This window comes from Rhinopithecus roxellana, chromosome 14 (genome assembly GCF_007565055.1).
Source record: "Rhinopithecus roxellana isolate Shanxi Qingling chromosome 14, ASM756505v1, whole genome shotgun sequence".
Taxonomy (NCBI): Eukaryota; Metazoa; Chordata; class Mammalia; order Primates; family Cercopithecidae; genus Rhinopithecus; species Rhinopithecus roxellana.
The window spans coordinates 69,463,524-69,477,613 of NC_044562.1; the positions used below are offsets into that span (position 1 = coordinate 69,463,524).

The following is a 14,090-nucleotide window of genomic DNA, read 5'->3' on the forward strand; positions in this document are numbered from 1 at the left end:
TGAAAGTTTTCTTTTGATGATACATGAAGAATGCACATTTAAAAAGTTGTAATAATTATTCACTTTCTTTTGATGCGTTGTTTTCTTAGAAAAACCAAGCCCACCTGAAAAACTTGGAGTAACAAGTACATCCAAAGACAGTGTTTCCCTGACCTGGCTGAAGCCTGAACATGATGGCGGAAGCAGAATTGTACACTATGTCATTGAAGCACTAGAAAAAGGACAGAAAAACTGGGTTAAATGTGCAGTGGCAAAGTCAACCCATCACGTTGTTTCTGGTCTGAGGGAGAATTCTGAATACTTTTTCCGGGTGTTTGCTGAAAATCAAGCTGGCCTGAGTGACCCGAGAGAGCTTCTGCTTCCTGTTCTTATTAAGGAGCAACTAGGTATGTCTAATTTTGTGTAGAAGCAAAATTTGAAATTATTTGCATTGATTTATGTTAATTTTCAGAAACCCTTTTTCACTTTCACTTTCTATACTCATTTTTCAGAACCACCTGAAATTGATATGAAGAATTTCCCAAGTCACACCGTATATGTTAGAGCTGGTTCAAACCTTAAAGTTGACATTCCAATCTCTGGAAAACCACTTCCCAAAGTGACCTTATCAAGAGATGGTGTCCCTCTGAAGGCAACCATGAGATTTAATACCGAAATTACTGCTGAGAACCTGACCATCAATCTCAAAGAAAGTGTTACAGCTGATGCTGGGAGATATGAGATCACTGCTGCCAACTCCAGTGGTACAACCAAAGCTTTCATTAACATTGTTGTGCTGGACAGGCCTGGTCCTCCAACTGGCCCTGTCGTTATTAGTGATATAACTGAAGAAAGTGTGACTCTCAAGTGGGAGCCACCTAAGTATGACGGTGGAAGTCAAGTTACCAACTACGTTCTACTTAAAAGAGAAACAAGTACTGCAGTATGGACCGAAGTGTCTGCAACAGTTGCAAGAACCATGATGAAAGTCATGAAACTGACCACAGGAGAAGAATACCAATTCCGCATCAAGGCAGAAAACCGCTTTGGCATCAGTGATCACATAGATTCAGCTTGTGTGACTGTCAAACTACCATACAGTAAGTTGTCCACCTTTTCAAAGATCCAGGTTTTCTTTGACCATAAATGTGTTATTGTCTGTACTAATCTATAGGATTTCTCTCTTTTGTAGCAACGCCTGGACCACCATCTACACCATGGGTCACTAATGTTACTCGAGAAAGCATCACTGTGGGCTGGCATGAACCAGTGTCAAATGGAGGCAGTGCAGTCATAGGCTATCACCTGGAAATGAAAGACAGAAACAGTATTTTATGGCAAAAAGCCAACAAACTGGTCATCCGCACTACTCACTTCAAAGTCACAACAATCAGTGCTGGACTTATTTATGAATTCAGGGTGTATGCAGAAAATGCTGCTGGAGTTGGAAAACCCAGCCATCCCTCTGAACCAGTCTTGGCAATTGATGCTTGTGGTATGTATTTGTCATGAGAAGGGCAGTTCTGATACAAAAATGCAAACCTTACTTCTGTGAAGCCAGATATTATGATATAAGTGCCGCTAATCTGCTTCTCTTATTACCACAGAACCCCCAAGAAATGTTCGTATCACTGATATTTCAAAGAACTCTGTCAGCCTTTCGTGGCAACAACCAGCTTTTGATGGAGGTAGCAAGATTACAGGCTACATTGTTGAAAGACGTGACCTTCCAGATGGCAGATGGACCAAGGCCAGCTTCACCAATGTTACTGAAACTCAATTCACCATCTCTGGCTTGACTCAGAATTCCCAGTATGAATTCCGTGTCTTTGCTAGGAATGCTGTTGGTTCCATTAGCAATCCATCTGAGGTTGTAGGGCCCATTACTTGCATCGATTCTTATGGTAAGCATGCTTAGCACTTTGAATCACAATAGCTGTTTAACTCAGTATTTCCCCGTACCTTTTCCTGGTTCTGATCTATAGAATAACTTTTATTCTGTGCCTTAATGAGGTTTTTGGAAGAACTTATGTACTAGCTGGGAGTCTGAGGAAAATTCCTTAAATACCTTTCCTGCCCTCTTGACTTGACTGTAAAATGAGAGATTTAGACCTCAGGATATCTACAGGCCTTTCCAACTTCAACCTTTTATGATTGTTTGATTGTATGAGTTGGCGCTTTCATTCTATTTTAAATTATCAAAGTCAATAATTAAACCATGGTTGAGTTCCTACAGAATATTGCTCTTAAATAAGCCACCGACTAAACAGAGACTTCGTTTTTGGTTTTTTGGTTTGTTTGTTTGTTTTTGTTTTTGAGACAGAGTCTCACTCTGTCGCCCAGGCTGGAGTGCAGTGGTACGGTCTTGGCTCACTGCAACCTCCGCCTCCTGGGCTCAAACGATTCTCGTGCCTCAGCCACCTGAGTAGCTGGGATTACAGGCATGCCCCACCACACCCAGCTAATTTTTTGTATTTTTAGTAGGGACGGAGTTTCACCATGTTGTCCAGGCTGGTCTCAGCCTCCTGACTTCAGGTGATCCACCCACCTCCGCCTCCCAAAGTGTTGGGATTACAGGTGTGAGCCACCACACCTGGCCTAAACACAGACTTTGATGATGATAGTATTAGCAGCAGCTAACATTTATTAATTTTCATGAATTCTTTCCCTTAGTTCTCATAGCCCTCATATTAGCCATCTTATAGAAGGGAAAACGAGGCTGAGAGTGCTTCTGTAACTTCCCTGTTAGGGATGGAGTGGGAATTCAAACAGACAGACTTCAGAGCCCTCTCTATCATGGTTAGTCCAAAATGCATATTCCTCACCATTCTGGAAAACAAGTGGCACATTCAACTCAACAATGTTTTGAAAATTAAAACGTCATGAGAGTCAGGTATCCTGTGACACTTTTCCTAAAAGATCTCCAATTGCTAAGAGAAAATTGAGCCACTATAGTGTCTGGGCAAAAGTATCCACTCCCATCTTCATGCTGAGAATCTCAGGGCTATTCTTTATTTATGAATCAGGCTTTGTGGATACTGCATCAGTGTTTATGAGAGTATGAAGCAAGTCAAATTTAGTTCTCTTTCTTGATAATTCCAAACAACATGGCAGAAAATCTGTCCAGTGAGTATGTAGTTCTGTGGGTAGAGAATTCAGACTTGACATGAACCATCCACACTTGGATATCAGTGAACTGGGAAGGTAAAAGAAAAAGAATAGGAGGTGCTTAGAAGAAAAGGAAAAAAAAGCTAAAGTGAAAGAAAATGTTTAACAGCTTCTTCCATGATGTTCTCACTACCATATCCCATTTCATCACTAGAATAAAGCAACTAATGGACTTTAAAACACATGTAAAAGGTGCTTAAGTCACTGCACAACTCACAGTCTTTCTACCCCATCTGAGATAGAAGAGTGGCCTCTAAATTTTTAACTTTTAAATAATAATTGCATAGAATTATAATGATGGGGTGTGTGTATAATTTAATAACAGCCAATGACCTTACTTTAAGGTTGGTGCAACTATTTTTTTCCATCCTTATAATATTTTAAATATTTCTCATCTGTTTTTCTTGCAGGTGGTCCTGTAATTGATTTGCCTCTAGAATATACAGAAGTTGTCAAATACAGAGCAGGTACATCTGTGAGGCTCAGAGCTGGCATTTCTGGGAAACCTGCGCCTACAATTGAGTGGTATAAAGATGATAAAGAATTACAAACCAATGCACTGGTTTGTGTCGAAAATACCACGGACCTCGCATCTATACTCATCAAAGATGCCGATCGCCTTAATAGTGGATGCTATGAATTAAAACTAAGGAATGCCATGGGCTCAGCCTCAGCCACCATCAGAGTACAGATCCTTGGTAGGCGCTGAATACAGACCACTGTCATATTACATTTGCTTAAAGCTTAGTAATTTTGAGTAAGTAGGCTTTAAAGAAGTACTAACATCGTGTTTTCTCCTTTTATTGATAGACAAACCAGGCCCACCTGGTGGACCAATTGAATTTAAGACTGTAACTGCTGAAAAGATCACCATTCTCTGGCGGCCTCCAGCTGATGATGGTGGTGCAAAAATCACTCACTACATTGTGGAAAAGCGTGAGACAAGCCGCGTTGTGTGGTCTATGGTGTCTGAACATTTGGAAGAGTGCATCATTACAACCACCAAAATTATCAAAGGAAATGAATATATCTTCCGGGTCCGAGCCGTCAACAAATATGGAATTGGCGAGCCACTGGAATCTGATTCCGTTGTAGCCAAGAATGCATTTGGTGAGACATGATTTCAGTAGAAAACTGAAACATGAAAAATTTAAAAATAAACTATGCTAACCTCTGCATATGCTTTAATTTTCTTTTGTATAACACCTGTCTCATTACCATCCTTTTCACAAGGTGAAAAATATAAAAAATAAAATTAATATTCTTGGAAAGAATGTGAACATCAAAGGTACAATTTATCAGTAATGTTGATTCTTGTACCTTGTTTTCCTTTCCTTTCTAAACAGTTACACCTGGGCCACCAGGCATACCAGAAGTGACAAAGATTACCAAGAATTCAATGACTGTTGTATGGAGCAGGCCAATTGCAGATGGTGGTAGTGATATAAGTGGCTATTTCCTTGAAAAACGAGATAAGAAGAGTCTAGGATGGTTTAAAGTACTAAAAGAGACAATCCGTGACACCAGACAAAAAGTAACAGGACTCACAGAAAACAGTGACTATCAATACAGAGTTTCTGCTGTAAACGCTGCTGGACAGGGTCCCTTTTCTGAACCATCTGAATTCTACAAAGCTGCTGATCCTATTGGTAAGTGCTCATACCTGCAGCATCTTCACCTGTGTCTTCTAAATTCGCCTGTGTGACTAAATTATACATGATTGTGTAATTATTTCATTGTGAATGGCCATTCCAGATCCTCCAGGCCCACCTGCTAAGATAAGAATTGCAGATTCAACCAAGTCATCCATCACCCTTGGCTGGAGTAAGCCTGTCTATGATGGGGGCAGTGCTGTTACTGGGTATGTTGTTGAGATGAGACAAGGAGAGGAAGAGGAATGGACTATTGTCTCTACCAAAGGAGAGGTCAGAACTACAGAATATGTGGTATCCAATCTGAAACCTGGAGTCAATTACTACTTCCGGGTATCTGCTGTAAACTGTGCTGGACAAGGAGAACCTATAGAAATGACTGAACCTGTACAAGCTAAAGATATACTTGGTATGTACCTACTGGTGTGATTATGTTTTTTTATAAGCATACTTCCAGGAAATCACTTGTTTTTTACTTTTAAAATTCACTGTATATATCCATTTTATGCCTACAGAGGCACCAGAGATTGACCTGGATGTGGCCCTCAGAACTTCTGTTATTGCCAAAGCTGGTGAAGATGTACAAGTGTTGATTCCCTTTAAAGGTAGACCTCCACCTACTGTCACATGGAGAAAAGATGAGAAGAATCTTGGCAGTGATGCCAGATACAGCATTGAAAACACTGACTCATCTTCATTACTCACCATTCCTCAAGTTACTCGCAATGACACAGGAAAATATATTCTCACAATAGAAAACGGAGTTGGTGAACCTAAGTCTTCAACTGTGAGTGTTAAAGTGCTTGACACACCAGCTGCCTGCCAGAAACTACAGGTTAAACATGTTTCTCGAGGCACAGTCACTTTGCTCTGGGATCCTCCTCTCATCGATGGAGGATCTCCAATAATTAATTACGTAATTGAAAAGAGAGATGCCACCAAGAGAACATGGTCTGTCGTGTCACACAAATGTTCTAGCACATCCTTCAAGCTAACAGAGTTGTCAGAGAAGACTCCATTCTTCTTCAGAGTTCTTGCAGAAAATGAAATTGGAATTGGGGAACCCTGTGAAACTACGGAGCCAGTGAAGGCTGCTGAAGTACCAGCTCCTATACGTGATCTCTCAATGAAAGACTCAACAAAGACATCTGTCATCCTCAGCTGGACCAAACCTGACTTTGATGGTGGTAGCGTCATCACAGAATATGTTGTAGAAAGGAAAGGTAAAAGTGAACAGACATGGTCCCACGCTGGCATAAGTAAGACATGTGAAATTGAGGTTAGCCAACTTAAGGAGCAGTCAGTCCTGGAGTTCAGAGTGTTTGCCAAAAATGAGAAAGGACTGAGTGATCCTGTCACTATTGGGCCAATTACAGTGAAAGAACTTATTATTACGCCTGAAGTTGACCTGTCAGATATCCCTGGGGCACAAGTCACTGTGAGAATTGGGCACAATGTGCACCTTGAATTACCTTATAAAGGAAAGCCCAAACCATCCATCAGTTGGCTGAAAGATGGCTTGCCACTGAAAGAAAGTGAATTTGTTCGTTTCAGTAAAACTGAAAACAAAATTACTTTGAGTATTAAGAATGCCAAGAAGGAGCATGGAGGAAAATACACTGTTATTCTTGATAATGCAGTGTGTAGAAATGCAGTCCCCATTACAGTCATCACCCTTGGCCCACCATCAAAGCCCAAAGGACCCATTCGATTTGATGAAATCAAGGCTGATAGTGTCATCCTGTCATGGGATGTACCTGAAGATGATGGAGGAGGAGAAATTACTTGTTACAGCATCGAGAAGCGGGAAACTTCACAAACGAATTGGAAGATGGTGTGTTCAAGTGTTGCCAGGACGACTTTCAAAGTTCCTAATCTAGTCAAAGACGCTGAGTACCAGTTTAGAGTGAGGGCAGAAAACAGATACGGAGTCAGCCAACCACTTGTCTCAAACATTATTGTGGCAAAACACCAGTTCAGGATTCCTGGTCCCCCAGGAAAGCCAGTTATATACAATGTGACTTCTGATGGCATGTCACTAACTTGGGATGCTCCAGTTTATGATGGTGGTTCAGAAGTTACTGGATTCCACATTGAAAAGAAAGAAAGAAATAGCATCCTCTGGCAAAAAGTTAATACATCACCAATCTCTGGAAGAGAATATAGAGCTACTGGACTGGTGGAAGGTCTGGATTACCAATTCCGTGTATATGCTGAAAATTCTGCTGGCCTAAGCTCACCTAGTGACCCAAGCAAATTTACCTTAGCTGTTTCTCCAGTAGGTAAGTGATTATTATTCAAATACATTTAGTTTAGCAATTGAACATATTAGAAACAAATATATCAAATAATGCTTTTCTTCTCTGTATCACCTTCTTACATATCTTCTTGTCACTAGAGAACTGGTGATGTAAAGCAAGAGGAATGATTTTAAATCAGTCTAATAAACTAATTTGAAGTTATTTTAAAGACTGTGAAATGGAAAGTTGAAATTAATGACCAAAATGAGTTTGGGAGATTGAATAAATTATTTATTATAAAAATTTTATTTATTAAAATTATTGAATAATTATATTTTTCTTCCATGGATGATTAAGACCTGGTTACAAATGTAATGATGCATTTACCTTCCTTATAATATTTTAGACCCACCTGGCACTCCTGACTACATTGATGTCACCCGGGAAACCATCACACTTAAATGGAACCCACCATTGCGTGATGGAGGCAGTAAGATTGTGGCCTATAGCATTGAGAAACGGCAAGGAAATGAACGCTGGGTGAGATGCAACTTTACTGACGTCAGTGAATGTCAGTACACAGTTACAGGACTCAGTCCTGGGGATCGCTATGAGTTCAGAATAATTGCAAGAAATGCTGTTGGAACTATAAGCCCGCCCTCACAGTCTTCTGGCATTATTATGACAAGAGATGAAAATGGTAAGCATTTACAACTTATTTCGAATGAGACTAAGCGCATTTACATTTTTAAAAAACACATTTGGCCTCTGGCCTGTAAAATGGGAACAGAAACAAATTACCCAAGGTTGCTAAGTGAATGAATTATGTCTTTCTACCTTTCAGATGAAAAGAAGAAAAAAGTAATTGGCATCAATTATTTTTACCATGTCTATTATTTCACTCCATTCCCACATAAAGAGCATGCAGCAAGTTGGAATGAGTTTTTAGCTTTGTAATTTTCACCACTTACAGTAAATAAAGAAAAAAGGTTCTCAAGGATAACTGTCCATCTTTACTGAAGTTATTAAAATACAACATACATCCAACAATACAATCATCCCCTTGTTTGAATGCAGCTAATGGCCTCTTAAAAGAACTTGTTTGTGCAGCAGTATTAGGAAGTAAATGATCTGCAAATGTTTCACTTTTCTTTTTACAAACAGCAATGCAAAATTAAAAACATGACAGGCATTGCAAAGGGAATAATAATAGGCAAATATCTAACCCCATAGTCCAAATTCTCAATTATCAATCCTACTTTCAAAATAGCCTTTGGTAGCACAGTACAAGTCATTACTCTTCCAGGCCTTGTGATATGGCACTACTGAAAAATATATATTTATTTTGTTTTTATTAAGCCAAACTAATACATAGTATTTCTCTTTCTTTTCTTTTATAGTTCCACCAATAGTAGAGTTTGGCCCTGAGTACTTTGATGGTCTCATTATTAAGTCTGGAGAAAGCCTTAGAATTAAAGCTTTGGTACAAGGAAGACCAGTGCCTCGAGTAACTTGGTTCAAAGATGGAGTGGAAATCGAAAAGAGGATGAATATGGAAATAACTGATGTCCTTGGATCCACCAGCCTATTTGTTAGAGATGCTACTCGGGACCATCGTGGTATATACACAGTGGAAGCCAAAAATGCATCTGGTTCTGCAAAAGCAGAAATTAAAGTGAAAGTACAAGGTACTTTTAAAATAGCTTCTTAATGTTACAATTTATGAACTTGGATTAGAGACATGCCTAGTTGTGTTTTAATGGACAAGGAAAAAGAAACTAACTCTAGAAACTTTTTCTTACAGATACACCAGGAAAAGTAGTTGGGCCAATAAGATTCACCAATATTACTGGGGAGAAGATGACTCTGTGGTGGGATGCTCCACTCAATGACGGTTGTGCTCCCATAACCCACTACATCATTGAAAAACGGGAAACCAGCAGACTTGCTTGGGCACTAATTGAGGATAAATGTGAAGCCCAAAGTTACACTGCCATTAAACTAATAAACGGCAATGAATACCAATTCCGTGTTTCTGCAGTTAACAAGTTTGGTGTTGGCAGGCCACTTGATTCTGATCCAGTGGTTGCTCAAATACAATACAGTAAGTTTGCATTTTTGCTAAGTGGTACTATGTCAAAAGATTAACCTTCCAAGCAAATGTATCTAATTGATTTGGGGTTTTGTTTTTGTTTTACAGCTGTTCCTGATGCCCCTGGCACTCCAGAACCTAGCAATGTAACAGGCAACAGCATTACCCTGACATGGGCAAGGCCAGAATCAGATGGTGGCAGTGAAATTCAACAGTATATCCTTGAAAGAAGAGAAAAGAAAAGCACAAGATGGGTAAAAGTGATCAGTAAACGACCAATCTCTGAAACAAGATTCAAAGTCACCGGTCTGACAGAAGGCAATGAGTATGAATTCCATGTCATGGCTGAAAATGCTGCAGGAGTCGGACCTGCAAGTGGCATCTCAAGACTCATTAAATGTAGAGAGCCCGTCAACCCACCAGGTCCTCCTGCAGTGGTCAAAGTAACAGACACATCAAAGACAACTGTGAGCTTAGAATGGTCCAAACCAGTGTTTGATGGTGGCATGGAAATAATTGGGTACATTATTGAAATGTGCAAGGCCGACTTAGGAGACTGGCACAAGGTGAATACAGAGGCATGTGTGAAAACAAGATATACAGTCACTGATCTACAAGCAGGTGAAGAATACAAATTCCGAGTTAGTGCTATCAATGGTGCTGGAAAAGGAGACAGCTGTGAAGTGACCGGCACAATTAAAGCAGTTGACCGGTTAACAGCTCCTGAGTTAGACATAGATGCAAACTTCAAACAGACTCATGTTGTTAGAGCTGGGGCCAGTATTCGCCTCTTCATTGCCTACCAAGGTAGACCTACTCCTACAGCTGTGTGGAGCAAACCAGACTCTAACCTTAGCCTTCGGGCTGATATCCATACAACAGACTCCTTCAGCACCCTCACTGTGGAAAACTGCAACAGAAATGATGCAGGGAAATATACCCTTACTGTGGAAAACAACAGTGGTAGTAAGTCAATCACATTCACCGTAAAAGTGCTAGACACTCCAGGCCCACCTGGCCCAATTACCTTCAAAGATGTGACCCGGGGATCGGCTACATTGATGTGGGATGCCCCTCTTCTTGATGGTGGTGCCCGAATCCATCACTATGTGGTTGAGAAACGAGAGGCAAGTCGCCGTAGTTGGCAGGTTATCAGTGAAAAATGCACTCGTCAGATCCTCAAGGTCGGTGATCTGGCAGAAGGTGTTCCATACTATTTCCGTGTTTCTGCAGTAAATGAGTATGGTGTTGGTGAGCCCTATGAAATGCCAGAACCAATTGTAGCCACAGAACAGCCTGCTCCACCTAGAAGACTTGATGTTGTTGATACTAGCAAATCCTCTGCAGTCTTAGCTTGGCTTAAACCTGAGCATGATGGAGGCAGCCGGATCACTGGCTACCTGCTTGAAATGAGACAAAAGGGATCTGACTTCTGGGTTGAAGCTGGTCACACCAAACAGCTGACTTTCACAGTAGAGCGTCTTGTTGAGAACACTGAATATGAATTCCGTGTGAAGGCTAAGAATGATGCTGGCTACAGTGAACCCAGGGAAGCCTTCTCTTCTGTCATCATTAAGGAGCCTCAAATCGAGCCCACTGCTGACCTCACTGGAATTACCAATCAGCTTATAACTTGCAAAGCAGGAAGCCCATTTACCATTGACGTACCAATCAGTGGTCGTCCCGCCCCCAAAGTAACATGGAAACTGGAAGAAATGAGACTTAAAGAGACGGATCGAGTGAGCATTACAACAACAAAAGACAGGACCACCCTGACTGTAAAGGAGAGCATGAGAGGTGACTCTGGAAGATACTTCTTGACCCTGGAAAATACAGCTGGTGTTAAAACATTTACCGTCACAGTTGTGGTCATTGGAAGGCCAGGTCCAGTAACCGGCCCCATTGAGGTCTCATCTGTTTCGGCTGAATCGTGTGTCCTGTCATGGGGAGAACCTAAAGATGATGGAGGCACTGAAATTACTAATTACATAGTTGAAAAGCGTGAATCGGGTACAACAGCTTGGCATCTTGTCAATTCCAGTGTCAAGCGCACTCAAATTAAAGTCACTCATCTCACAAAATACATGGAATATTCTTTCCGTGTCAGTTCAGAGAACAGATTTGGTGTCAGCAAACCTCTAGAATCAGCACCAATAGTTGCTGAACATCCATTTGGTAAGAAAAATAAAGTCCTATTTCAAAGTCTCTTGTTATTAAATGTTTCCCCTGAGTTTTATAAAATTGTATTCATACTTAATACCTTTGTTTATATTTAGTCCCACCAAGTGCTCCTACCAGACCTGAGGTCTACTATGTGTCTGCCAATGCCATGTCTATTCGTTGGGAAGAACCCTACCACGACGGTGGCAGTAAAATCATTGGCTACTGGGTTGAGAAGAAAGAACGTAACACAATTCTTTGGGTGAAAGAAAACAAAGTGCCATGCTTAGAGTGCAACTACAAAGTAACTGGTTTAGTAGAAGGACTGGAATATCAGTTCAGAACTTATGCACTCAATGCTGCAGGTGTTAGCAAGGCCAGCGAAGCTTCAAGACCTATAATGGCTCAAAACCCAGTTGGTATGTATCACAATTTAAGGGCATATTTGTTTATTATTACTGATTCTAGTAGAACTCAGAGTGGTATATTTTAACCTTATTTTTGCATCCCTTCTAGATGCACCAGGCAGACCAGAGGTGACAGATGTCACAAGATCAACAGTATCACTGATTTGGTCTGCCCCAGTGTATGATGGAGGCAGCAAGGTTGTGGGCTACATCATAGAGCGTAAGCCAGTCAGTGAGGTAGGAGACGGTCGCTGGCTGAAGTGCAACTATACCATTGTATCTGACAATTTCTTCACCGTGACTGCTCTCAGTGAAGGAGACACTTATGAGTTCCGTGTGTTAGCCAAGAATGCAGCAGGTGTAATTAGCAAAGGGTCTGAATCTACAGGCCCTGTCACTTGCCGAGATGAATATGGTAGGAAATAGTCAACATTCTCCTTTTTAAAATTATCACAATTTATGTGAAAATAAACTCTCAGATATTCATTCATATCTGTTTTGCCTACTGACAGCTCCACCCAAAGCTGAACTGGATGCCCGATTACAGGGTGATCTGGTTACCATCAGAGCAGGTTCTGATCTTGTTCTGGATGCTGCAGTTGGTGGCAAACCTGAACCCAAAATTATCTGGACCAAAGGAGACAAGGAGCTAGATCTCTGTGAAAAAGTCTCTTTGCAGTATACTGGCAAACGAGCAACTGCTGTGATCAAGTTCTGTGACAGGAGTGACACTGGAAAATACACTTTAACAGTGAAAAACGCCAGCGGGACCAAGGCCGTGTCTGTCATGGTCAAAGTGCTTGGTAAGCATGTCAAATCTTCTCACATTTATATAGCATTTTCTAGTGTGGGCAGAAAGAATGATCTTCATCATGGCTTGTCATTACACCTGTTTCAGATTCCCCTGGCCCATGTGGAAAGCTCACCGTCAGCAGAGTAACAGAGGAGAAGTGCACTTTAGCCTGGAGCCTTCCTCAGGAAGACGGAGGAGCAGAAATCACTCACTACATCGTGGAAAGACGCGAGACTAGCAGGCTCAACTGGGTGATTGTTGAAGGCGAATGCCCAACCCTATCCTATGTCGTTACCAGGCTCATCAAGAACAATGAGTACATATTCCGAGTGAGGGCAGTAAACAAATATGGCCCCGGTGTGCCTGTTGAATCAGAGCCAATTGTAGCCAGAAACTCATTCAGTGAGTATTAACACTGTTAAACAATTTGACAGTTGAAATGTAATAGAATCAGGGGGAGGAGGGAGAAGGGCAGTCTTATCAATAGTAATTTTGTGCAATTCTGATCATCCTTGTTTTCATAAACAGCTATTCCATCACCACCCGGCATACCTGAAGAAGTTGGGACTGGCAAAGAGCATATCATCATTCAGTGGACAAAACCTGAATCTGATGGTGGCAATGAAATCAGCAACTACCTAGTAGACAAACGTGAGAAGAAGAGCCTGCGCTGGACACGTGTCAACAAAGACTATGTCGTGTATGATACCAGGCTGAAGGTGATGAGCCTGATGGAGGGTTGTGATTACCAGTTCCGAGTGACTGCAGTGAATGCAGCTGGTAACAGTGAGCCCAGCGAAGCTTCCAACTTCATCTCATGCAGAGAACCATCATGTGAGCTCCAAGAATCATACATAAATACAATGCTCCTCAAAGCTATATGACAGATAATTTTCCAACATACAAATTCTAAGAATTTGTAGAATTTATGAATGGTCTAGAAAAGCATATGCTTATTTACATGATCATAAATATAGCTTAAGTCAGAGAACATTTTAACTACTACATCTGTTAAGTTAGCAATTAGAATTGCTAAAAATTGTTACAGCATTTTCCAATTAATGGAAAAATATTCTACTATCAATATGAAAAGAATCTATTTTATAAATTTTCCTTAGAGAAAAATGCATTGTACTGTAACAACTGAAAAGAAAAATGGCAAAACTCCTTTTAAGAAGAGGTTTAGCAGGAACATACAGTTTCTAGTGGTTTCATAAGTTACTGACAAAATAATTGTCACAAGAGCTTCAAAAGTAAGTGGCAAATCCTTTTACAGAGTCTGAGTCCAAGAACTATAAAGGAATAGTCACTGGGACTGAATTGGGGAAGATGAGATGAAGGTGGCCAGCCCCTCCACACCTGTGGGTATTTCTCATCAGGCAGGACAAGAGACTGAGAAAAGAAATAAGACACAGAGACAAATTATAGAGAAAGAAAAGTGGGCCCAGGTGACCGGCACTCAGCATACGGAGGACCTGCACCGGCACCGGTCTCTGAGTTCCCTCAGTTTTTATTGATTATTATTTTTCACTATCTAAGCAAGAGGAATGCGGTAGGAGAGCAGGGTGGTAACAAGGAGGTCAGCAAAAAATCGTGAGC

The 14,090-nt window shown here is 40.9% G+C and overlaps 1 protein-coding gene across 1 annotated transcript in view; it reads left to right on the forward strand.

The window, feature by feature from the left end:
• Positions 1–14,090, forward strand: part of LOC104677536 (titin) — a 273,229-nt gene that overhangs the window by 239,554 nt on the left and 19,585 nt on the right. Inside the window, 18 exon segments of the mRNA XM_030916357.1 lie at positions 90–386; positions 492–1,079; positions 1,172–1,474; positions 1,587–1,883; positions 3,558–3,845; positions 3,958–4,257; positions 4,494–4,796; positions 4,903–5,208; positions 5,315–7,081; positions 7,446–7,739; positions 8,440–8,727; positions 8,844–9,143; positions 9,240–11,306; positions 11,408–11,710; positions 11,808–12,113; positions 12,211–12,501; positions 12,597–12,893; positions 13,020–13,325. Of these exon segments, the coding sequence (XP_030772217.1) occupies positions 90–386; positions 492–1,079; positions 1,172–1,474; positions 1,587–1,883; positions 3,558–3,845; positions 3,958–4,257; positions 4,494–4,796; positions 4,903–5,208; positions 5,315–7,081; positions 7,446–7,739; positions 8,440–8,727; positions 8,844–9,143; positions 9,240–11,306; positions 11,408–11,710; positions 11,808–12,113; positions 12,211–12,501; positions 12,597–12,893; positions 13,020–13,325 (8,901 nt within the window).